The 24,843-nt window shown below is 27.3% G+C and overlaps 4 protein-coding genes across 6 annotated transcripts; 2 read left to right on the top strand and 2 right to left on the bottom strand.

Moving 5' to 3' along the window:
• The first annotated feature begins 1,992 nt into the window (after positions 1-1,992).
• On the top strand, positions 1,993-4,123 carry Secp43 (tRNA Selenocysteine associated protein). Of its 3 annotated transcripts, none has more exons than XM_017901038.1 (6): positions 1,993-2,066; positions 2,445-2,530; positions 2,626-2,823; positions 2,942-3,264; positions 3,341-3,540; positions 3,974-4,123. In XM_017901038.1, exons 2-6 carry the CDS (start codon positions 2,489-2,491, stop codon positions 4,096-4,098), a joined length of 888 nt encoding a protein of 295 aa, XP_017756527.1. In that variant the 5' UTR covers positions 1,993-2,066; positions 2,445-2,488; the 3' UTR covers positions 4,099-4,123. The 3 variants fall into 3 exon arrangements, with proteins under 3 accessions (XP_017756527.1, XP_017756528.1, XP_017756529.1); XM_017901039.1 differs by lacking the exon at positions 1,993-2,066 and adding an exon at positions 2,238-2,305; XM_017901040.1 differs by lacking the exon at positions 1,993-2,066 and having other exon boundaries at positions 2,462-2,530; positions 2,630-2,823.
• A 4,815-nt stretch (positions 4,124-8,938) lies between these two features.
• On the bottom strand, positions 8,939-12,755 carry Bdp1 (transcription factor TFIIIB component B'' homolog Bdp1). The gene is made up of 6 exons (XM_017901047.1): positions 12,653-12,755; positions 11,817-12,210; positions 10,797-11,247; positions 10,228-10,661; positions 9,654-9,764; positions 8,939-9,504 (listed from the first exon to the last, which is right to left on the bottom strand). Exons 2-6 carry the CDS (start codon positions 12,181-12,183, stop codon positions 8,939-8,941), a joined length of 1,929 nt encoding a protein of 642 aa, XP_017756536.1. The 5' UTR covers positions 12,184-12,210; positions 12,653-12,755.
• Positions 12,756-17,756: 5,001 nt separating this feature from the next.
• LOC108548209 (neuropeptide Y receptor) lies at positions 17,757-23,268 on the top strand. Its single transcript, XM_017901033.1, has 6 exons — positions 17,757-17,780; positions 22,090-22,232; positions 22,314-22,435; positions 22,538-22,755; positions 22,841-22,910; positions 22,969-23,268. The coding sequence occupies exons 1-6, from the start codon at positions 17,757-17,759 to the stop codon at positions 23,139-23,141; spliced, it is 750 nt and encodes a 249-aa protein (XP_017756522.1). The 3' UTR covers positions 23,142-23,268.
• A 329-nt stretch (positions 23,269-23,597) lies between these two features.
• LOC108548219 (protein aveugle) lies at positions 23,598-24,323 on the bottom strand. Its single transcript, XM_017901048.1, has 3 exons — positions 24,170-24,323; positions 23,891-24,004; positions 23,598-23,798 (listed from the first exon to the last, which is right to left on the bottom strand). The coding sequence occupies exons 1-3, from the start codon at positions 24,209-24,211 to the stop codon at positions 23,622-23,624; spliced, it is 333 nt and encodes a 110-aa protein (XP_017756537.1). The 5' UTR covers positions 24,212-24,323; the 3' UTR covers positions 23,598-23,621.
• Positions 24,324-24,843: the final 520 nt, after the last annotated feature.

The raw sequence follows: 24,843 nt of genomic DNA, 5'->3' as shown, positions 1-24,843 counted from the left end.
AATAAAGATTTTTCATTTAATTTCCTCTTTATCTTTCTTGCTTTCTTGAGAACAGATTTATTAAATTTACATCTATCATGTCCTTTTCTCCTTCTAATTTAACTCCTGATAGTGTTACTAATTGTTTCTCTATTATGGATAATGAAAACGGTGTTTGAAAAAAATACATTCTCTTTATTTATTTGCAGTTCTATTATATTTATACATTTATTGTTCTGTTAAGCTTGAAATTTTCTGTAATAGGAAAACTGTAGATTTCATTGTTTTAATACATTTTATACTAAAAATATAAAATAATTTGTTTTAATTTATTTTATTAATTTATATATTTATAGAACTATGAAAACAAACCTTATTTTTTCAAAACTAGAGCAGTTACATTGAAAGAAATCTTACATACATAGAAATATATTGGAAATGTTATATAAAGTATTTTATTATGAATAAACAGAAATTTATTTGATTATTTGTTATGTAATTCTGAACAAAAAGTATATAAATCCAACAATATAAAAATATCCAAAAATTTTTTTGTAGATTTTAGTAACTTTACATGAATTTTAGTTTGAATTATTAGTTATACCTAAGTATATTTTACTTTTCCATCTTATTTAAAAAAATTTTAATTGTCAAAATAACCAATAAAGTGTTTAATTATATAAAAATTATAAACAAGTTTTTATTATACATTTTTCAAACTAAAATATAATATTTAAAAATTTGAATAAAATACATATTACATCCATTGAAGTTTTGCTTACAATATATGTTCCTTTATAAAGTTAATTTAGAAATTAATTTAGATAGAGTTAAATAAAAATTTTAAAAGATAATGCATTTTAGTTATTTTGATTTCAAGGAGATAGAATTCACTAATAAAATTTTTAACTAATCAATAGCATATTTATTCATTTCATTAATAATTTCATCATTAGTTTATATTAATATTAAATATTAATATCAATAATTAAGTAATATCAGAATAAAACGTGCTGTCACTTACGAAATAAATAAGAATATTTGAATTATTTAATAATATGAGAAATGACATACTTAAAAATAAAATCATAAAAATATATTACATCCATTTTATAGAACTGCTTAAAATTTAAATAAGACAAAGATATATAAGAAATAAATAATTTTTTTTTCACAAGCAGAATTCAAATTTAAATTATTAATAGTTTATATTTATCATGCAAAAACCAATCACTACAGAGCACAAAATATTATTGTCCCTGAAAAATTGAAGAAAGAAGTTGATATAATTGTGATGTTTTATTAATAATTGTATATTTAATTTATATACCACAAATGAATTTTTAATATTTACATTTTGCAAAAGAATATATTACTTTCAAAATAATAATTTACAAATAAAAAGAATAATTCATTATTGACTTTAAATGTTTTAAATGACTATGCTAAAACTTATAAAATTAAACAATATGTGTATAAAATTTTTTTTCTTCTGTTCTTTCCTAAAATATGATGTAAATTAGAATAATAAAACTCAATATTTCAATACTTCTTTACATTTTTGTAGTTATGATTCAAATTGTATGTGGTCGTCAGTAATTCGATGGCTCATTCTCAGATTAATAAGTATGGTACTCTGTATTTTCAATTGAATATGCCAGTAGATGGCGCTTAGTCTCCAGTGTTGCTAAATGTGGTATTCTAAAAATATAATTTCTTAAAAAATTTGGATTTCATACAATTTATTATTAAATAAATTTGCTACATTTTAAAAAATAAAAATTCTGTCTTTCCAAAGGTGTTTTTTTGAAAATTAATATTTGACATTATAGGTATGATTAGGTACCTTGATGTTACACAGTAATTAATTACCATCTAGTTGTATAGTATACAAGCGGCCTCTGAAAGATAAATATTGTGTGTTAATTATTTTACACAGAAACGATGGAATTTAATAATAATTATAAGTATTCGAATGAAGTGAAATTTATTTAAAATAATTGCAATTTAAATAATACTTATTACACAAAAACACAAATGGGGAACCAAAGTAATTGTTATTAAAACAGAAATCTAATAAAAATTTAGTAAGTTCGCAAAGTTTCTTCCTTTAAATTTATAGTAATTTTGAAAGATTCCAAATTTTGAAAAAAGTTAGTTTCTCTAATTAATATTTAATATATTTATACAAGTATACTTTATACATTATACATTTGCTTCTAACCTGTTTTTATTAAATACCTATAGTGAAATATTATGTTTTATAGATACGTAATATAATTATTACATGTTATTATTGACAGTGCCATCATTATTATCGTAGCTAGTAATATATTAATAAAATTATAATACAGAATTAAATAAATAAATATAATATTATTTGTTTGTCATAAAAATAGTTAAATTGAATAGTTGTTATTCAAATAATGAAAATTATGAATTACATATGTTTTGTTTTATTTCAGAAATTTACTAGATTCTTCTGTTTCAAACAAGTGTAAACAAGAAAATGTCTGGACCTATGGTATTATGTCAATTATGGATGGGTGGTGTAAGTATAGACTATTCATTATTTTGTATAAAAGTATGATTTTTACATTCTGAATCTATCGTTTGCAGTAAAATTAAGAGTACATTTTGTTTTAGTTAGAACCATATATGACAGAAAGTTTTATAATGAATGCTTTTCATAAAATGGGAGAACAACCACAAACAGTTAAAGTAATGAGAAACCGTTATACTGGTGAACCTGCAGGTTATTGCTTTGTACATTTTCCAACTGACGAAATGGCACTTGATGCTATGCATAAATTAAATGGCAAAGTGATACCTGGTTCAAACCCAGTAAGAATTTAAAAAGTTTTAATTGAATCTCTTTTGATAGCTTCTTGTATTCATCACATGATTTGCATTAAATGAAGTGTACATCACTTTGAATTTTAATTTTTGTTTTATATTTTAGGCTGTAAGATTTCGATTAAATCATGCTAGTACCACAGGGAAACCAACAGCAGAAAGAGAATTTAGTATTTGGGTTGGAGATTTATCAACAGATGTAGATGATTATTCTTTGTATAGAGCATTTGCTGCTAAATACAATTCAATCAGAACAGCAAAAGTAATTTTAGACAGTTCTGGATTTAGTAAAGGATATGGTTTTGTCAGATTTGCTAATGAAGAAGAACAAAAAAATAGTTTGGTTACTATGAATGGATATAGAGGATTAGGAACAAAATCATTAAAAATTTGTAATGCTGTTCCTAGGCCCTGGAATAAATTATCGGGGTATGTAAATGACTGTCTTTTGTATATTTACAGAATATAAATTATGTAATTTTAATCAATAACCTATCTTTTATAGATCAACTCCTCCACAATCATCATCAGAATATACACCATCAAATTTAAATTCAGATGCTTATAATTATTATGATACATCATCATACTGGAATAGTTACAGTGCATGGCAACAAGGTTATTATGAAAGTGAACCCACCTCAGATGGTTATAGTAGCTATGTATCTGATCAAAAACCCGAAGAAGATGAATTGGAATTAATTGGTATAAAACACATCATTTGTACATATAGAAATATTATTTTTTTAACAAATACTCATTATAATAACATTCTTTGAAATATTATTTTGGCATGATATTTTTAATAAATAACGTTTATAATATAAACTGCAAAAGTTTGTTCAATTTTATTGTCTTATCTATTTTTCAATTAAAGAAATTTGTTTGATTTTTAAATAATAAAAATATATACATATTATTGCGATTGATTGTTTCTAATACAATAATATTCAATAACTTTTTGCACTGTATTAATTGTTTATATATTATTACAACATATTTGAAAATGTATTGCAAGATATTTCAAAAATATTTTTAATTACATTAAACACAAAGTATAATTGTAAATTTTTATTATATTTATTATTTTATAATATAAACAAAGTTTTCTAAAATTATAATCTTTTTTCGTTTTCAGAACATTCAGTTCCTATAGATATTGATAAACTTAATAGAGAAATAATAGAACAAGATTATAATTTGTGGGATGCATTAGAAAGTTCAAAATGGATTCCATGTGACACCTTAGAACTATGTTATTAAATTCTTCATATGTAAATTACCTTGACCGCTGTATCTGTGTATCTATGTATCTTAATCGATGATTTGAATATGATTTGAATAAATCTATAATATGTAACATAATTTTATAAAATGAAACTTCTGTTTTACTATAAGTGTAATCAATTACTATTACTATTATTATTAATAATAATAAATAAATTTTCTATTATAGAATTGAGTATCTGAAAGTTTAATGTTTTAAAATTCAAAAAAGAAATGATCAACTTGATATAACATTTGAATTTATTTTTCAGTAAATTGATGTAACTTAATATCTTAATTCAAGCATAGACAAGTGGTAATTATAGTTGGTAAAAGTTATTATAGATAAAACTTTATTGGATGTTGATGGAGTTATGATGAAAATAATATAGTAACATATATTGCCACAGTAAACATATTACACTAAATTAAACTAACTTTTTGTAAAAGCAGAACTATTTATTGTCAAATTATCTAGAATATTTTTCAATATATTTAAAATATATAAACTTAATAAATTATGAATTTAAGTTCTTCCATATTTAGGAATTTTTAAATAAAAAATGTATTTAATACAATGTAATGTGTTTTTAATATACTATTTAAATTTTTATAAATTTTATCCATTTAGTTAACATTAAATTCTGTAACAATCCATTTAAGTTTTTATGATTATGGATTTATAGTTTTATGTACAACATATTGAAGTATTCATAGTTTGCATAATTAATATTTAAAATTTTATTAGGAATATAGTTTTTACACTTTTTAAAGGAATTTTTAGTTTTATTGTAACAGATACTTAAAAGATCATAAAATACTTGTGGGCATAAAAATGTTAATAAATTTTGTTTAAATTATTTTATCTGATTTTACTTAAGCTCTACATACATGTTGATATATTTTTACCAAAAAAATGTATTTTTATCTTTGAAGTTGTTTATTATATAAATGACATTTTTTATTTTATTTAGAAATATTTTGGACTTGGAGACAATTTGTTTTAAACAAAAACAAATCTTTTCTCATACACAAATTATAAATAAATTTTTGTGTTTTATTTTCTATGGATAAAATTATACTATTATTAATAATAAAAAGTACTAGTATTTATAACATATTTCTGTATATGTCTGATTTTTATAAACTTTTATATACACATTCTTCTGTGCTCCATTTTTATATAATTTTGCAATTTCTATGGAAGTGGTGTATCAGACTGCCTCATCACACATAGAGTAAAAAGATTTGCGATAGTCTCAAATTGTTCACATCTATTTTCCTCCAATTATTTATGGATCTGTGCCAATCCAAATAAAAAGTCTCAAACCTTTTTGTGTTATATATTTATACACACAAATATAATGTAAAGAATGTACAGTCGATTTTTTCGATAACGAAGTTTCGAATGAAAAAATTTTATTCTTTATTTTCGATTTGTTTTTTCATGTAGAATCACACCCTTTTCGGTTGTTCTACCGCTGCTGGGGCATCTTGTATATTATTCTACTGAAAATTTATAGGAAAATATTTAAAATGTGAAACTTTTTATATTATTTCTTTGTATCTTAAGTGAAAGTATACATTACGAGTAAAAACATACAATTTCATAACAAGTATTTTTAACATTTCTTCGCAATATAAACTAGAAAATAATTTAATAATCCTTTAACATAGATAAACAAATATGTATAAAATATATAAATGTATAATTTAAAAAAATGTGGTACACATTTTTATATTTCATGCATATAATATAAATAATCATTACTTTAATAAAAGTATTATTATTATAAAGACCTAATATTACAGTCACCCAGAAATTATACAATATATACTATAATATAAATTATTAATTTAACACTCTTTATACAAAATTTTATTACTAAATTACATTTTCATATTTAAAGAAGTTTCTATATTTTTGAAAAATTTATTTATTATACAATATACCATTTTATGTATTTGTAAGCAAAATAAACAAAGCTTTTCATTGTGCTCGTTATTCTTTCCTTTTAATTATATTAACCTAGTTTAATTTCAACACCAACACCATCAAACTAGAACTTTTTGTGTCAATAATAATATTTTTCAAACAAACAGGATGCTACTATATTTATTACTTAATACAAATTTGCCATTTTCATACATTATTTTTTGTTGTTAATAAATCTATGATAAATCTAATTTGAATGGATAAAATCTACTTTTTCAATTATTTATAACTATGTAAAGTGCTTTGTTGTTGAATTAGATAAGATAAACAAAGTCAAAGTGTATTTAGTTTTCTAGTCTCCTAACGCTGCATCTTGCCAGTACATGGGAAAAACACAGTTACATCACAGACCCTCATTCTATACAAACCAAACTGTATAGAGAATTAACAGGTACATATATGGCCTGAATAACTAAAACCAGATTACAACATTGCAATGGTGTCAAATCTTACATTTTAGTCAAGCTTTGAGAATATTTCTCAATTACAATTGATATCTTTGTTTACAGAAATGAAGTTCTCAATAAATGCCATGGGCACTATTTAGATTTATTGCCTTATTAGATACTAAAGAGTATTGATAAACTTATCTACTAATAAAATGCTATATGCATATATTTTCTATGTGAAATGAGGTCATATAATACCTCCTAATTTGTTCCAAGATGAACATAGGCAGTTTAAACTCTCTTAAAAAAAAATATATAAATATCATTAACCTAGGTAAAATAGACAAAAATTTGATAGATGATCTTTACAGGATACATTAGTATATCAGACATTACTCTATTATGTGTTTAAATTCTGAACTGATGTTTGCTTTATCCAATGTGAGTTAGAATCAAAGCAGTATCTAAATCTCATTAGACCAATTAGATGAAGATTTATTACTCCTTACTATGACTTCATCTCAACATATGTCACATATATGATTGATAGTACATAATAAATCTTTCATTCATCTATCACTTCAGCATGGATCGTTTTAATAATAACTTTTTATTATTTTTCTTATAACCCCATATATCTCAAACAAATTACAATATAAAACTGTTACTGAATCATTGTTTTCTTTTGGCTAGTAATAAACATATAACCAAGCAATAATAATTGTGGATTTGGTCTTTTATGAACAAACAATATACTACTTATATATCAATAATAAGATCAAAATTGGACTATGGATCAGTTGTATATAATTCTACTTGCTCTAGCGTACTCAAAAAACTAAACATAGTATACAGCACTGCACTTACAATGACCATGGGTGCCTTCTGCTCCAACCCAATAATAGCATCTTTAGCAAAGCATCTGAATTTCTACTGCAGATCAGAAGAAAGTACCTAAGTATCAAATTTGCAATTAAAATTGCCTCTTTCCCACAAAATCTTGTGTACCAAAATATTTTCAAACAGAACTATACTTTACCTATATACAAATGAGGAAAAGAAAAACCCCCCTTCCATTTTACTACAGTAGCATGGACATATCCAGAGCTGGTTTGGATTTTTGAGCCATTGGTGTATAGTTTGATGTGGGTTGATAATTTGTTTTATGATTCTTGCAATAGAGGCTTTAGAATAGCTGGATAGGATTTCTTTCGAATGTGTTCTAGTAGTGAAGTATTGAGCTTAATTTTTGTGATGGTCCAGAGCAGTGTGCTACGGATTGCTCTTTTTATTGTTTAGTCTTAAAATCCTAAACTGGCTCTGGATATGCAGAGTCAATGCATTAGTGGTTAATTGATCCAAAAAGTTAAATTGCATCCAAAGGCATCAATCCTTTTTTGTGAACTCAGTGCATTAAAACGTGCCTTGAAAAGCACAATCACCAATTAAAACAAAAACTTCGCCATTTACTGTAGTTCCATAAATGCTCTTACAGCGATTCAAAACCGTTAGACCAACGACCCTGTCATCCAAGAATGTCAAGAATCTTATACAAAAGCAACCCTAAAAAACAATTCGGTAACAATAATTTCTTCTCATGTCGGCATTAACGGTAATAAAGAAGCCGACAAAGCAGCCAGAAAGGCAACCGTCCTATCATCCTCCAGCAAGTTCAAGAACAACTTGCCACCAGAAATTCTATCTCATAACCTGAAAAAGAAACTTGAAGCAAAATGGAATAATATTTAGAAAAAGACATCTCCACTTTGACTAACTATAATAAAAGACAATTTTTCCAACAAAAGCATATTAAACATCCTCTCAAGACATAATCAGGTTGTAGTCTCAAGAATTATACTGAGTAATATGAAACTTAGATATCTCTAGAAGATATCTCGTTTCCAGAGAATACACACCAACCAGTAAATCATGTAACGTCCACTGATGGTAGAACATATTATCATACATTGCAGAAAATACCTTAAAGAAAGACAACTAGCATAAAAACCCATCTAGAAGACATTCTAAAGGAGACTAAAACAATCCAGAACCTACTACATTATCTAAAACAGACTCAACTGTACAATAAACTCTAAACTTGACTTGTAGTCGCTAATAATTCACGCAGTAATTGATGCGATTTGAAACAATGAACAAACAAAAAAAGAAAATATGTTTCACATATACTTTTAAACTAAAATTCAAATAAACTTAAATCAAGTAATATTTTCACCTAATTGTAAAATATTTTATTATACTTTTAAAAGTAATAAAAATATTTTAAAAGTAAAAATCTATAAATATATGTATGTATATTAAACTATAAAGTTAACTTAAAAGATTGTATGTTTAATTAATCATATTCTTTTTCAATGAAACTGATTCAACATCTAATACATTACAATTACTAAAAATTTTGAAGATACATGTACATGTTAAATTTTTTGAAGTCTTAAGAGTTAACGTCTGGACTAACCATATAAACTTGTAAAACACTTTTACCCGGTTCTTCCAGAGATTCTTTTGATAAAATAACTAAAGATCCTGGTTCTACATTACCAATATTTGGTAAAACCGTTTTAAGAGGATCTATATGATGAACATCTGAGTTAAGATTGATGCTGTCAAAAATTATATTCTCTGCATCTTTTACATTATCTTCTGATGAAATTGTAATATCCTGATCATTAGAGGAATAATTTAACCTTTCATTATCAAGTGTATTTATATCAGGACCCTGTAATTTTTTTACTTTTGGTAATCTCCCAGATCTTGTTGGTCTTACACGATAAACTTCTGTATCACTATCAATATCATTGCATGAACTTAATGATTCTATATCATATCTTTCAGGCATTTTTTCCTCTGTGGCTTTCTTACATATCTTTTTATTTGTTTTATTTAATGTTTCTTCATATTTATCATTTATGTCTGTATTTTCTTCATATTCGATTGAATCTAAAGCATCTTCTTCATTATCAGATGTACCCATTTCTGCAATACTGGTTGCTACAAGTCCTAAAAATAAGTTAATGAACTAGTAAGTTTTTAAAATTATTAAATCTGTAGGTTTAATAAGTACATAAAAAAGGAAATAATTTAAAATATTTAAAGTATTTACAAAAGTATAACAAAAATTCATTATTTCAATTTATTTTCGAACGTACTATGAGATTTCCGTCGCTTTTTTGCTTTTGTATTCTTCCTATCCTTTATTCTTCGTTGCTTTTGTTTTCCTTGCATGTCAAAATATTCTTTGTCTGAATTATCAAATGAAGCTGGCAACAAATAATTAAAATCAGAACATTAATTTGTAAATTAATTGAATTAAAAGTTATATTACATTAATTAAAATTACTTGGTAATTTTATAAATTCCATTTTTATAGAAAATAAAGCAATAAAATAGTCATATAAACATAATATAGTTATGTAGATTACTTATACTTAATGTAACAAATTTGTTTATATAAATTTACAATTTTTTTCTTTAAATTATTTTTATAAATAAAATATTATAAATTTTAGATACACTAAATATAAAACTACTAATTTTTATTTCATTAACATATATCCTGTGACCCTTTATTACATTTCTATGTACACTTCTATTAAACTATTGTGAAGTATATAATATTTCACACAAAATATTTTGTATGAGATAATTTTATATTTAAACGTAAAAATGTATCGATAAACTTATATTTGACTTAAAAGTAAATATAAAATGCACAAATTATACCTAATGATTTTTCTAGTATTTCAGTATCGAATTCTTGATGATATTCAAGAGCTTTTTCAACTAAAGATCTATTTATTTTCTCTTCTTTTTTAAATTTTAATTTCATTTCTTGTCTTGTTCTATTGGGAAAAAGACTTTGCATCAACAAAAAGTCTGTACCAATTGTATTTAACGCTTTATAGAAGTTTAAAGTTTCCTGTTGGGACCATTCTTTACTTTTCTGACGCTTCTTATAAAATCCACTTCCGCTATTATCATCATCGATAATAGCTTCTTTTGCTAATACTTTTCTACTCCTCTTTGCATTAGTTTGTTCTATAACAAGACTTTGTTCATCTATTATTAATTGACCATTTGGTCCAACTTTTACTTGCGGAACTGGCATTGCAGATGATGGATCATCTTCATTTTCTTCTTCCTCAATTTCTTCAGGTCTGTAAAAATGATTATTCCTTTCTGGTTTCAATAGACATATTATTTTTATTAAATTACTTTCACACTTCATACGATTTATATTAAAATACATCTAAAGTAACTAAATAATTGAATCTATTTAATAAAATACTTACTGACATTCTAATATTTTTCTTGTTATGGCAGATCCTGCAGGTTTCTTCATAGGATTAGTAACTGGATTATAATATATTAAGTCATACATTGTAAGTTTGCTTCTATCTGGAGTTTTATTTTCATGTTTTAAATGGAATTCTCTTCTAGCCTCCGCTAGCTTTCTTGCAGATTCCGAAACTAGAATACGTCTTTTCTGTCCTACTTTAGATGTTATTAAATTATTTTTAGTATTATTAGTAATAGTATCCTTTGCATTAGGTGTTAATTGCACCAATTCATTTCTTGTATGGTTGGTATTAGTGAAAGATAATCTTCTACTATCATCTTCAGATTCACTTGTACTTGCTCCACTTCCTTGAATACTGTTTCTTCTTGCTCTATTACTGTTATCAAATTTTGGTGTTGGTTTCGTAAAACCACATCGATTTTGTGTTAATTTTGAAGAAGATGCTAAAAACATTACAAAAGATTTCAATAATTTTTGTAATATATTTTGCTGCTTTTATAATCTATAGTAAACCTCTATGATAATTATCTCTTTTTTAATTATAAAACCTAATATTATTTTTCAATTTATATGTAGAATAAATATTGTATAATAACTTTTATGTTCTTCTTCCATGTTATTGTTTATTTAAAATGCTTTATTTAAATTTTACTCAAACATTTTTTGAAACGATCTATAGTTTAGAAGATAATTACACGCAAAACTTCAAATGGATCACCCTGTATATAATACGGCTAAAATTAGTAGAAAGGATAGACAGAATTATCTAGGTAAACTTAGTATTATCCACAACCTATAGGTGAGGTATGGAATTTAATTTAACAAGTAAATGAAATGCAGTTTACTCAGATCAAATTTGAAACACGTATTATTTAAATTAAATTCTGTATTTTATCCATAAATTGTAAATAATATTAAGTTTACCTGGGTAATTCTAGTCTATTCTTCCTACTAACTTTATCTGTAATTTTTTACTTATATTCAAATAGAATTTTTTAATTCTAATACTTACTAATCTGTGTTGTATTTGAAATTTCTGGTGATTGTATAATCTCTTTCTTAAATTTCTCAGAATTTTGTGCAAAATCATCTTTATACTCATTACATTGGTTATCAATGTGTAATTGTTCATTTTGCATTTCTTCTTCTACCTCTTGTATTTGTTTTAATTCTTTTGTATTGTCTACATTTTCTTCTATGTGTTTTTCTTGAGAAATATCTTTTGAAATTTGTTGTGATGTTATATTAATATCATTAGAGATATTTTTATTTTTCTCACTAAATTCAGTTGAGTTAGTAATTTCAGTAACAGATACATCTTGTATTGCTTTTCTTCGGGTTGGAACTGTTACCATAGCCTTTATACGTGCTCGCTTCATTTTTTAAATATATTAGTTTATTAAAAACTGTAAACATCATTTAATATTAAAATAAATGATCCAAGTATATAATTAAATCATAATTAAGCTACCTTAATATTTTTAATATAACTTTCGTGTATGATAATTTTTTATGTAAGTTAAATAAATCATCCTATATTTTAACAATAAAATAGTGATTCCAAATATGTTATTAGTAATGTAAATTTTATTAACATTTTTAAGATATCCATATTATGTTAGTTAAGTAAATACCATAAATTTTGTAGTTTATAATTTAATTCAATGTAATATTAAAGTTTATAATTAGTAGCATTTTTCATGAACTTATTAGAATTTACTATTTTCACTTATAAGTATCATGTAGCTTCAAATGTAATAAATAGTTTTATTAAACTTTTAAACATACAAAGTAAAATTATTGTTATATTGTAAACAATTTATGATGTAAGGTTATATATTTACTTACCAATACAATTCTCACTCTTGTTTGAAAGTAAACTAGCAATACCACATTATTTTCAGTTGTTTATTTTTTTTAGTATTTAAGATAGAAAATATTGTTTGTTCTTAATGTCATTATTAACTAACATTATTATATTCTTATTTATTTTCGTTTCTATTTCTTAATGAAATTATAACATTGTTTAAAATTCGTTTACTAAATCCGGTGACAATTTATTTATAAACGTTATATGTTATTTATTTTGTGGTCATTTAAGCTTGTGATTCAAAGCTGCCAGGCATGCAGAACGTTCCCCTACTTTAAGCAGAAAAGTAGGGGAAAAGGACTAGAAATGGGGAATGACACTGGAGAATGACATCGGATGTTGCGTTGTATAGCGTGATATGAGCATGTGAGCCATCTACCTTCACGTTAGAAAAGTAGGTGAACATTTTGTACGCCTGGTAGCCACATAGCGTAATACAAAATACAACTGTACAGCTTACTTTTTCAGTGAATGATTAAGTTTGATAGAAAAATAATAAAAACAGAAAAAAGAGGACACAAGAGTAGGATGTAATAATTAACACGAAGAAAATTACAATACAACATATCAAAATATAAAGAAAAAAAATACAAAAAGTACAAAAGAATGGATATACATATGTACTAATATTTAAATGATTATTTTTACCCTCTTCACTACTTTTTACCCTCTTCACTACTTTTTACCCTCTTTCATTGGCCTCATGAGAAAAAAGAATGCCATTCCTTTCTCTTGGTATTTGTTTTTTCTTATCCATATTTTTATTAAATAATGCCAGTATTTTATCCATTAGTTTAAACATACAACAATTTTCACAATTATTTTTTTAATTTAATTTTATCCTGCTTAATGCAGTGACTATTTCTAGGTGCAAAGTATTTCTTTCAACCGTTTTAATTTTGTTTTCGTTTTGTGTTTCTATAAAAGTGAATAGTAAGTAAGACCATTTGTCTATTACTGATTATGAGTTACAATGTGCAAAGGAAATATATTTAATAAAGATTCTATTTCATTATTATATTTGGAGAAATTTAAACTGTCCCTTGGTAATAGAAATTCGAAAAATTTGAGGACTTCATTATTAAATGAAAATCTTGCATGTGTTTCAATAAATACTTTTTGATCAAAGTTTCTACAATTAATAAAAAGTTATCCAATGTTCTTTCAGATGGATCTATTTAAGTTTTCATTTCTTCTTTAAAACATTTATCTATTAAAACTTTTATATTAGTTTCGATTCTAATTAAATCATGGAAAAATAAATTTTCAGCAAACATATCTACTTCGTTAAATTTTTCAATTTCCACTTTTCCATGCTTGCGGTTCAGAGCGAGTGAGATGTCATGTCAGCTTGGATAACATATGAAAAAAAAAAAGAAACAATACAAAATTTCAAAAATCGGTAATGATCATTTTTGTAATGTGTTAAGCAAGTTGACGTGGAATTATACTTGCCCCGGGCCACAAGCAGCCCGCTTGTCGGCAGAAGAAATAGCTCCATTCTAGTCAATAACCTTTTTGATGACTGGCTTACCTTCGATTTCGATAATTTTCAAATATGTTATAGAAAATGACATTTTAAAAAAAATTTTTCCTGTATCAATTATGGACGGTTGGCCTTAGTTTCCGAGATAATTGTGAAAAATTTTTATTATCATACAATCAAACCTTGATAGATCAGCAGTTGACATTTATTAATCTAATCTAACTAATCTAATTTAATTAATTAGTTGATATTTAAACTAATTTATTGGTTGTATTAGGTTCAGTTTAGACATATCTTTAAAGTTCGTTAAATTCCGTATAGAATGTATTGGATGATAGACATTAATAATTCATGTAATCAGATTCGTTGAGCACCGAATGCATAGGCTGTGCTTGTATATGACTCACAGATGTACACGTATAAGCAAAATTCAACGCGAGTAGCAAGCTTCGTTTGCTTATATCTCGAGAAGTAGGACCATTAATTTTTCACAAAAAAAAAATTGTTTGGAATAACAATATTTCAAGCCCATTAAAATCATTTGAGAAGTAACAGTTCAATAATTTTACCAAATTCCTTATTACGTACAAAATTTTTGTTTTTTGCAATGTTCTTTCTGGTAAGGAATCATAGTGATATCACTGCTTATTTATAAAATATTCATTATTACTTGAACTTTGACTTAAAAATGTCCTTTTTTAAATTTAAAGTAATACAGAAGTATAGGAAGTATAGTTTATGTAATTCATAAGATATACTAAAGTCTTTTTGAACTGGGTATCATTGAAAAGCGCTGGAAAGTACTGAGACCTGGATTTGGAGCTAGAACGTCCTTGTTATCATAATCTATAAAATATCCATTATTATTCATTTTTAATAATACAATAATGTGTTTATGTATTTAAAAATTGTATTGATGTAAAAGTACTAAACTAACCTTAATGGTGGTAAACTTTCTACATCTGTGTGTCAAAGATTGACGAATCTGTTTATTGATTTTGTGACGAGCCAGATAATTGTAAATAGGAAAAAAATGAATAAAAGATTGTTTTGTAGGATTTTATTGAAACAAGTTTAAATATTCCATAAAATTTCATAAAAGTAACGTTATAACTAATAATTTTTAAAATTAATGTAGAATTTAAAAAAGTTCAACTTAACATAAACACTATTACATAAAAGTTCATTACAATTACTTATTAATGAGGTTTTTACTACTGCACATTTGATGCCAAATGCCTTATATTTAATTCATATTTCGACACTTTTAATATACACGTTGGATTAGATTCATCAATAAATTTTATTTTAGAAAACATATGATTTTAGGAAAATAAAATTTTGATTTTATATTTGTAAGTCATTTACGCGCCAATAAAATTTTCGTATGTGCCACCTACTGCAACGTGCTATACATTCGCTACTAATGGTTTATCTAATTGGATACTTATGCTGCAAACAAGTCAATTATGTTTTACTATTTTATTTCACCATGTGCTACGATTTTATTTCATCAGTCATCTGGAATCAAAAAGAAATAACCCCAGACGCATCTGCACTGCCCTCATCTACATCTTTGCTCACATCTCTATTATCATCCCTATATAACACCAGTCCCTACTTCTAGTCCTTTTCCCCTACTTTCAATAGGAAAGTAGGAAAATATTTTGCACACTTGGCAGCTCTGCTTGTGATTTACATAAATTAGTGTTATTAAAACGCCGACTCTTCTAATTGTTAGAGTACCCAAAAATTGAAATTGTTAAGATAGATATTAAAATATATATGTTTGTAGAAGTAATGTATTACAAATAGTGAAATAAATTAAAATGTTTGCTCACTGAAATTTATAAATTTTAGGATGATTTTTTTTTTTAAATTCTTTTATATATATATATATGAAAATGTTTCGTCGCAAGCAAAACAAAGGAACATCGTTATGGTCTTCCAACGGCAAAATCCCAAATACTTGGATAGTTCGGCATTTGGCGTTTTTTTTTTTTACATTTGGTATTTACATTTTAAGAATTTCCTTTTAATATTTACTTATAGCAACCGGGCAAGTGCCAACCGAACGCAAACGATAGTTCAATATATAATTTTATTGTAGCGAAATTAGATAATAGCACTTAGAATTTAGCTGACAATGGGTTTGACGTTTACATCAATAATTATGGGTTTATAAGATTCAAAGAGTCATAAAAAAATTAGCGTCAAATTGAGGTATCACCTCACCCTACAGGAAGATTTGTGCTAGCACCAATATCGTGTGGAGGATATTCCTTCAGAATAAGTAATTAATGAATCAAGAGAATGTTCTTATGAAAATTAACTGACAATAAGAGGAACGTTCACCCTTTTGGTTAGTTTTCCATAGACAAAATTCATACCTGTCATCCTACAGACAGATATTCGTTACTGTTCCTTACAATTAGATAAAATCTTTTGTCGTCACTCGAACAAAACGCTCGCTGTCTATTGTGAATAACAATCTTTGATATCCTTTGTATGATTGTTATCTCTCTAATATTCAAGAAAAGTCTAATCTCGAGAGTTTTTTTTTTTTAATTTTAGAAGTCCGTCAAATTTACTTTGCTCATGTACATCACCAATTTCAACAAAAGTAGTTCGAAGGAAGCGTAATTTAAAACAAAGCGTAATTAATCGATTAAAACTGCAATAACTTTAACATGAAATGAAAATCACGGATGAGAATTGACTTAATCGTATAATTCTTAATAATAATAGTATTGCCACGGAAGTACGCGTTGTTTTCAATGATTTATCATTATTTCATTAATTTCATTAGATAATGATCGATATAAGTATAATAGGGAGCTCAGAAGAAGTTAGTCGACTGTGATTAACAATCGATCAGTAGGTTAACCTAATTACTACCACCGACTTCAAATGTGTAGATTATGTATGACAAAGAAAACGAGTTACACGTATTGAAAAGAGAAATACACATAGATTGCATTGAATAATCTATTAAGACAAAGAAGAAATTACTTTCCAGTTTTAATACATCAGAATTCTCACAATTCTTTAATCATTTTAATCCAGCCATGATTTAAATAAAATCTTACAAGAATTATAGAACAGTAGAATCTCGGTATCCTCAGTTTCATGAGGAAAAGAATTTCTGTGTACATAATATAATATACCTATGATAAATTTGAATTATGCTGCAAATTTGAAATTTTTTGGGAAATCTTACGAAAGTTTACGATACATCTAGAAGAGAATGACTAACGACAATACATATAAGTATTTTAAAGAGTATTAAGTGCAAGTATTAAATGCAATATACATAATGAATATTATTTTAGAAACAGTCTACATTTATGTGACTTTGTTCTATCATATATAATTGTGATATTACGAGCTGAGAGGGACTCTAACAAAGGAAATAGTATTAAGAGCGGTATCGGGTTCGGCTCGGACGTTCGAGGTGATGTCTAGAGTGCGTGCGGACGGACGAGTGACCACGAGCAAGGATTGTATGGATGAGATATTTATGACCGAGTCAAGTGCAAGCAATGAACAAAAGTCTAGGAATGCGTCCGAGTGTCTGAAGTACCACCAAGGGCGAAATGAGTGATCAACAAAGAGAGCTTGTATATCAAAAGAAAGAGTGCTAGACATTAAATAAGGGTGCAAGGGCACAGGCGAGACAGAATGTCCATACAAAATATTACAATCGCAATAAGCTGACAATATCACATGAACTTCCTTAAGTTCTTTATGACAGGTAAATTAATAGATATGAAAATCAAACTTGTCAGACTCGCTTAGTTACAGCATTTTTTTGAAGACCATGTTGACTGAATTCAAAATCAAATTTTGTAATTTAACACTTTAACACTATATCACTATATTAAACATTTACAATTGTTACACATAGTCTATTAGGATTTTTATTCTAGGTACACAGACATTATTGGTCATTATTAGAAAAAGGCTTAAAAAATACAATTATTAAAATACCATTAATATTAATGTTACAGTTTTTGAATAAAATTCAAATTATTTCATGCAAAATATTTTGGCTACACGTATGCTATTTTTATTAAAAAAAAAAGATTTTAATGAAAACCTATTTATACATATTTGATTGTTTTGTTTCAATGAATTTTTTATTTGAAATGACCTATTGACACGAGTTCTGAAACATTTTCAAATTATTTATAAGTAAAGAATCATTTAACTTCCAATAGCAATGAAAATTTTATCAAAATATGGAATAATAAACAACATTAGAAGTATATCACAAAATTTTTAGTGATAACCTCCGGAATTGCAGTCGTAGTATAAAATATAAAATAAACCATTAGGCCTGTTAAAAGTGTAAGCCTTATGTAAGCGATCTTAGAATAGAGGGCGTAAACAGTCATGCGACAGGCAGCGTCTCCGACTGTTTACGCCTAAAACACTTGAACCCATCAATGGCAAGACGATCGGTCGACGGGTGTCGAACCTTCTCGAGCCGAAGGACCGTCAGTAAAATGAAAACCTTTGACGAAGAAAGTCTTCTGGACCACTAGCCCTATCTCCTTATCCTTCCGCTAAACTTAGAATAAAAATCATGTTATAAACACGCTCTTCGGGACGGAACAAACCCCCCTCTAATGATCCTACGAGTCGACCTTCACGATTATTGATATGATAAGATATATCGTACAAAGGGTAAAGAAACACCTTCCGAGAAGATAACATAAGGAGTAGATTAATGAATTACTATTAATATAGGTAAGTGGGAAAACGGGACGTATCAAGCGAAATTAAAGTTGATACACTTGTCATCAAAAATTTATGAAAAATTCATGAAAAACAAGTGAAAACGCATGTAGAATTACCGTAAAATTTTTCGAGTAAGTCGTTAAGAATAAAAATAAATTTAACGATGCAGAAAATTCTTTCTTACCCTTTTCATTGACCTGACGAAATAACAGTTTCCACCTCTCGTGGTAATGAAAGTAATTCGCTACTGGAAAATACTCCAGTTTATTGAATCACGACGAGACCTGTTGCTCTTATTTCACCCTCCACAGTGACTAAAACCGACTCTCACCGCGAATTGGCAAATTCACAAGTAACTACAAATTATTACCACATTGTAGCATGATCATCACCTTAGTTATTTAGGAAAATTCTTTATTGATTTACGACGAAATTAGTCATCGTAATTCACGCTTTTCTTTTTTTCTGTTACAGATGAATTTAGTACCTGCTAAAATCAATGGAAATGACAGTTATACTGCTTACTTTGGTATGAATTATTGACACACTTCCATATGTTTGAAATAACAGTGAACAAACTGTAGAATAAGAACAGAACAGTAATTGACTATTATCTATCGAAAGTGAAAGTTAAATGTTTAATTCAACTTAACTGCTAGAGAAATGCTGCAAAGTATTCTGAGATTATATAAGAGCGAATATTCTGTCACTGTCTCCGTAATAGAAATTCTCACGATATCTAAATTACATATTGCTGCGGCCCTAGGACCGCAATGTCCCTGGTCAAGTGGCGGACTGTTTATATCCCTATTGCCAGCGTTCCTTGACTTGTATATACTCATTGTCACCTAAACCACCGCTTGTGTAATTCGTGACAAGAACCGATATATTATCCCTTTAGACGACAAGCATAAGGACCTAGATTGTTTAAACAACCACCACCACCGTAAAACGCTGAAGCTAGCACACACCTCCAATATTATACCAACCAATCAGCAGACAGACGAATCTTATAAAACTACCGACAAGGCATTCACAAGAAGATTCTTCCTAAAAACTCCATTACGACCACAGCATCATCATTGAGACCCACCAACTCAGCGCAGGAGACTGCCTACTACTAGAATTCTCTCCAGTTCAACAACAACCAGGTCTACCTTTATCAAGTTAGAGTAGGCCGCATCCCAGCAACATTGCCGCAGCAGCATAACGGGCCTTACAACCCCGTGAAACTCCTCGAGCGGGTCAAAATCGTGATCAAAATTTTTTTTAACGTTTTCTATCCTTTGTTCATTTTTCAGGAAAGAGCAGAATAATTTAATAAATAAATCGCATAATAATTTGGTCTTGTACAAATGCTGATTCACATGAAATTTCCAGGAATGAGATTAAAAGCTAAATCAAAATTATTACGTTGCAAATTCCCAGAAAATTCTGTCATATAAATGTCATGCTAAATGCACAGTGAACTTACGTGTTGAATACATTTGTGACGGTTATAGTACTATAACCTTATCACGGGATAAGAGTGAATTATTGCGTGAATTCTGTTTCCGTTCGAGATTTGCACGAGGTTTAGAGTTTGTCCTTTAGATCGCATTTCCTAATCTTATACTTTCTTCCAAGGATTTGCTTGGACCTGTGCATTAGTTTCTCGCCAGGGGCGAGTAGGCCTCTTTGCTTTCTATTTCCGTCCCCTTCCACATACTCTCAAGTCTTCACATTTATAATGTTGCAACGGTCAAGAGTTAGTTGTTTTTCAACAGCTAAGATGAGTCGCATTACGATAACATAGCAAGTTTCATTACAATAGTTTAGTCAGCTAATTCGCAACGAAAGAGTTAGTAAATACCAGATAGTCTGTCAATCCTTTTGAGAAATAAGACATTTAGAAGAATCAATTAGGATATACACATTCTCACACATTCATATCTACACTCGCCAGCCAACAAAGCCATGTACATCCATTATAACAATAATTGAAGGAGAATATCCTCCTTGCATTCACGATACTCTCCAACATTTTTCCAATTAATGAAGAAACATTTTTTTTTTTTTGTACTTTTACCAGAGTTTTAGATTCCACTGCTACGTTCGACATGGAAAATCAAATATTTTCATAATGAAAATGAAATATTTTAATTTTATTATTTTATATCGTTATTTCTATTCGGAGACATTGCAGCACAGGCTTAAACGAGACCTAAATAAATCAATTTTACAAAATGTAAATATTTTCTCGAATAAATATGTTTTTATTCATTTTCAGACGAAGATATGCCATTTGGAGCATTCCTGCTTATTTCGATACTGTATGCAACAGTCGCATTACTTACAATTGGAGGAAATATCGTTGCGCTGCTATTATTTTCCTGATTCAATAACAAGTCTAATCCAATTAACATGTTAATACGGAATATGTGTTTGTCAAATATAATTATTGGTTTCTTTTCAATCCCTTTTCATGTAAATTGATTAGTTATTAACAATTACAGTGGGTCGAATACGTAAATCTTGGTACAGCACGGTCTAGCAGATTATTACCTGCAAATAAAATGCAAAACTTTTATTGCTTAACTTAATATGAATTTCGGAGTTGTAAAATTCTAGTAAGACGAAAGAACGACAACGAATACTTTATTCTTAATTTATTTTTTATTACTCGAGGAAAGTATGTGTATCGTTTCTGTCGAAATTCTTGTAAGCAACTGATTGATTCGAGATTCTAGAAGGTTGAGCGATGCAATTCCCCCTCCGGGTCCCTAATTCCGACCTGCGACTGTTTACATTGTATTACAAAACCTTTCTCCACGCCCAGTTTAGTCCCCCTTTTTTATACCAGACTAATTTTTGCTCTAAACTAAAGATATTTTCCAATAAAAATAAATTTATGTCTACGGAAACTTTTTACGCTTGATTTTTATTCAGTTGTCGTTCCTAAGTAGTTTCTGTCAAAGGGCCTCTGTCTTTGTTACGTCAACATTCAACACAATACTTTTGAAGATACCCGAAGGAACTTTTAACCATTACTATTATATTTAAAATTATAACGTAGTAAATTAATTCGGACGAGATGTATGAATATTTATTTCTCCCATTGTACATATATACATATATTAAAATAATGTTCGGAAGAAAATATCTTTACTCTAATCGCAACAATTTCTGTTTCTTTACAAGTTTCAGACAATTCTGTTAAAAACATGGTCCCTAGTAGACATTTTATGCCCGCTTTGTACAGCAACCCAAGTTTTTTCTTCTTCTGTAACAATTTTCAGTTTGACTGCAATTGCTGGTATTCAATATCGTGCGATTATGAAACCTCTTAGGTACGTTTATCTTTGAACAAACATAACAATTTTCTACTTTCTCCGTTTCTATTTGGATAAATAATATTTCACAATCAACAGTGTCAAATTAGGAAAACGCACAATGAGATTTTTAATTATTACAATTTGGCTTATCTCTATCATAATTGCAAGTCCAGTCGGAATAGCAAGACGTGTGATTGTCTTACACAATGCACAAAATCGTAAGTATTTTTCGTCCATCGCTTTGCTACTTTCAAAGATAAAAAATCAAAGATGACATATTATAATTTTACCTGACTAATCGGTTCTTTTGGTATTTATAGGTAATGAAACAAACGATAGACATGTGTGTATGAATATTAACATATCTGATAATTTGATGTTAATATACTCTGTATTTATAACATTTACACAATGTATTATACCATTGATAACGATGTATACTATATATATAAGAATCGGATTGAAACTTTGGTATGCCACACCACCTGGGAATCCAGAGTGTTCACGTGATCAAAATTTACACCATAATAAAATTAAGGTACGGTAAAGCTACGGTAAAAGTATGTAGATTTAAATTAATCTAGAATTTAACGCGTATTAATTTTTCATCATTACATTTCCAGACAATTAAGATGATAATTACAATTGTGAACGTATTTGGAATAACCTGGTTCCCATTACAACTATACAACATTATTCTGTATTTCGACGATTCGATTAGGATGTAAGTAATTCGACTTTTGCACGACAGTTCAAAATATACCTAGTGATATTGATTATTATATTAATAATATATCGTTATGGCTCACTATGAAACACGGTTCCAGGTACAAACACATTCGTCTCGTATGGTTTTTCTGCGACTACTGGATTGCTATGACCAACTGCTGTTCGAATCCCTTTATTTACGCGCATATAACGTAAGTGATATGTGATCGATGTATCGTCTTTTGTTTTTCCAATATTTCTGTTGCGCAGCTAGTCGATTGCAGCTACGAGAGGCAGACGCAAGAAATAACAAATATTAACCAACACATATGAACGTTTTTATTTTTACAATAAAGTCTTATACTAACGTAATAACTTTGTAATATGACAAAACATTCACTATTAATAATAAGAAACTAATTACATTCACAAAAAGAAAAATTAAGGGAAATATTGTAAGACATTATATATTTTATTTATAATTTATAAGAACAGGAACAAAAATGCATCCAAGACATCAAACACTTTATTAGATATATGTACAACAGTACATTATTTATTAAACATAAATAGATTAAAAAATTACTAATATTATAATACTAATGGAAAACAATTATTCAATGTAAGTTATTATACAAATAAAACTCTGTATCACATAAATTGTTGGTCGTATTTAATTTGATTATATATATCGTACTAATCAAAATTCATACTATTACGTCGTTCAATGTCTTTAATTTCTAACATATCTGTTTTAAGATGCAATTTCATTATTTCTCTCCAAATATCCATTCTGTGTTGCTCATTGTCAATTCCAAGTCTCATTAATATATTTTCATTTATTCTTAATAAAACTCTTCCAGTGATATCGTGATTAAAAATACATAATACTAATCATATATTTAATGTCAGAAGTACAAAAATATATGTATATTTATGTGTACTTACTTCAATTATGTACTTACATATAAAAACCTTTCATGATATAATTGATAATAATCGCTACAATGCCTCCTCAACCATTTTTGTACGTCTAGCACATTCCACAAATAAACTGGACGTGGTCTAGCAGTTTTATTCTGTAACATTTTATACATTTATAATTGGTATAAACTGAATTTCTGTAGCTTTAACCAATTTACTTCGTTTCAATTAAAGGATGCACAACAAAAGTAAAACTTATCAAATTTCAACGATATTATTATTGCGACAATTATAACGCTTTGACAATAAAATTAACATACCTTTGGTTTACTAGTAGAATTAACTACTTCTTCTACCATCATATGTAAATTTCAAAACATGAAATTATGAAAAACATAAGCAGACTATAAACAATTAAAAGTAGTATACAAAGTCAGAAAAAATAATATTAAATTATTGACAATATTCGTTGATACGATTAACAAACATTCCTATTTTCTATCAGTACAATCGTAAAAACTGTTTATTATTAAATTACATTAAAGCGTATTATACAAAACTAAACGAGAAAATTCGAAATATTTTCTTTTGCAACTAATATTTACTTCCACTTTTTCTACTAATGTATAAAATTTCTCCATTTTGTCACTATGCAGTATATACACATTAAAATGCAGCATATATTATATCACTAGAAAATGGAAAATATGTTAAGTTGCATCTTCAAATTGTTCTAATTTCATGCTACATTGGACATGCAAATATGAAAAAAAAAGCAATTACTATTCGACTTCCAAACATTTGGGGATTTTGTTCGCAAAATTTGTTAACTGCGTTAATTAATGTTGAATAATATATTACGAAGAATTTTATCGTTTTAAATAAACTCTATAATTTTAATATTATTTTATTGATAAAATTTTATGGTGCTGATGAATCAAAAGGAAAAATACAGGCTAGAGTATTACTAGTAGAGAGGAACAAGAAGCTGGTA

The sequence above is a fragment of the Eufriesea mexicana genome, unplaced genomic scaffold (genome assembly GCF_001483705.2).
Source record: "Eufriesea mexicana isolate 0111107269 unplaced genomic scaffold, ASM148370v2 scaffold1457, whole genome shotgun sequence".
In the NCBI taxonomy this organism is placed as follows: Eukaryota; Metazoa; Arthropoda; class Insecta; order Hymenoptera; family Apidae; genus Eufriesea; species Eufriesea mexicana.
Note: the sequence above shows the minus strand (reverse complement) of the source record. Positions and strands in the feature narration are given on the sequence as shown.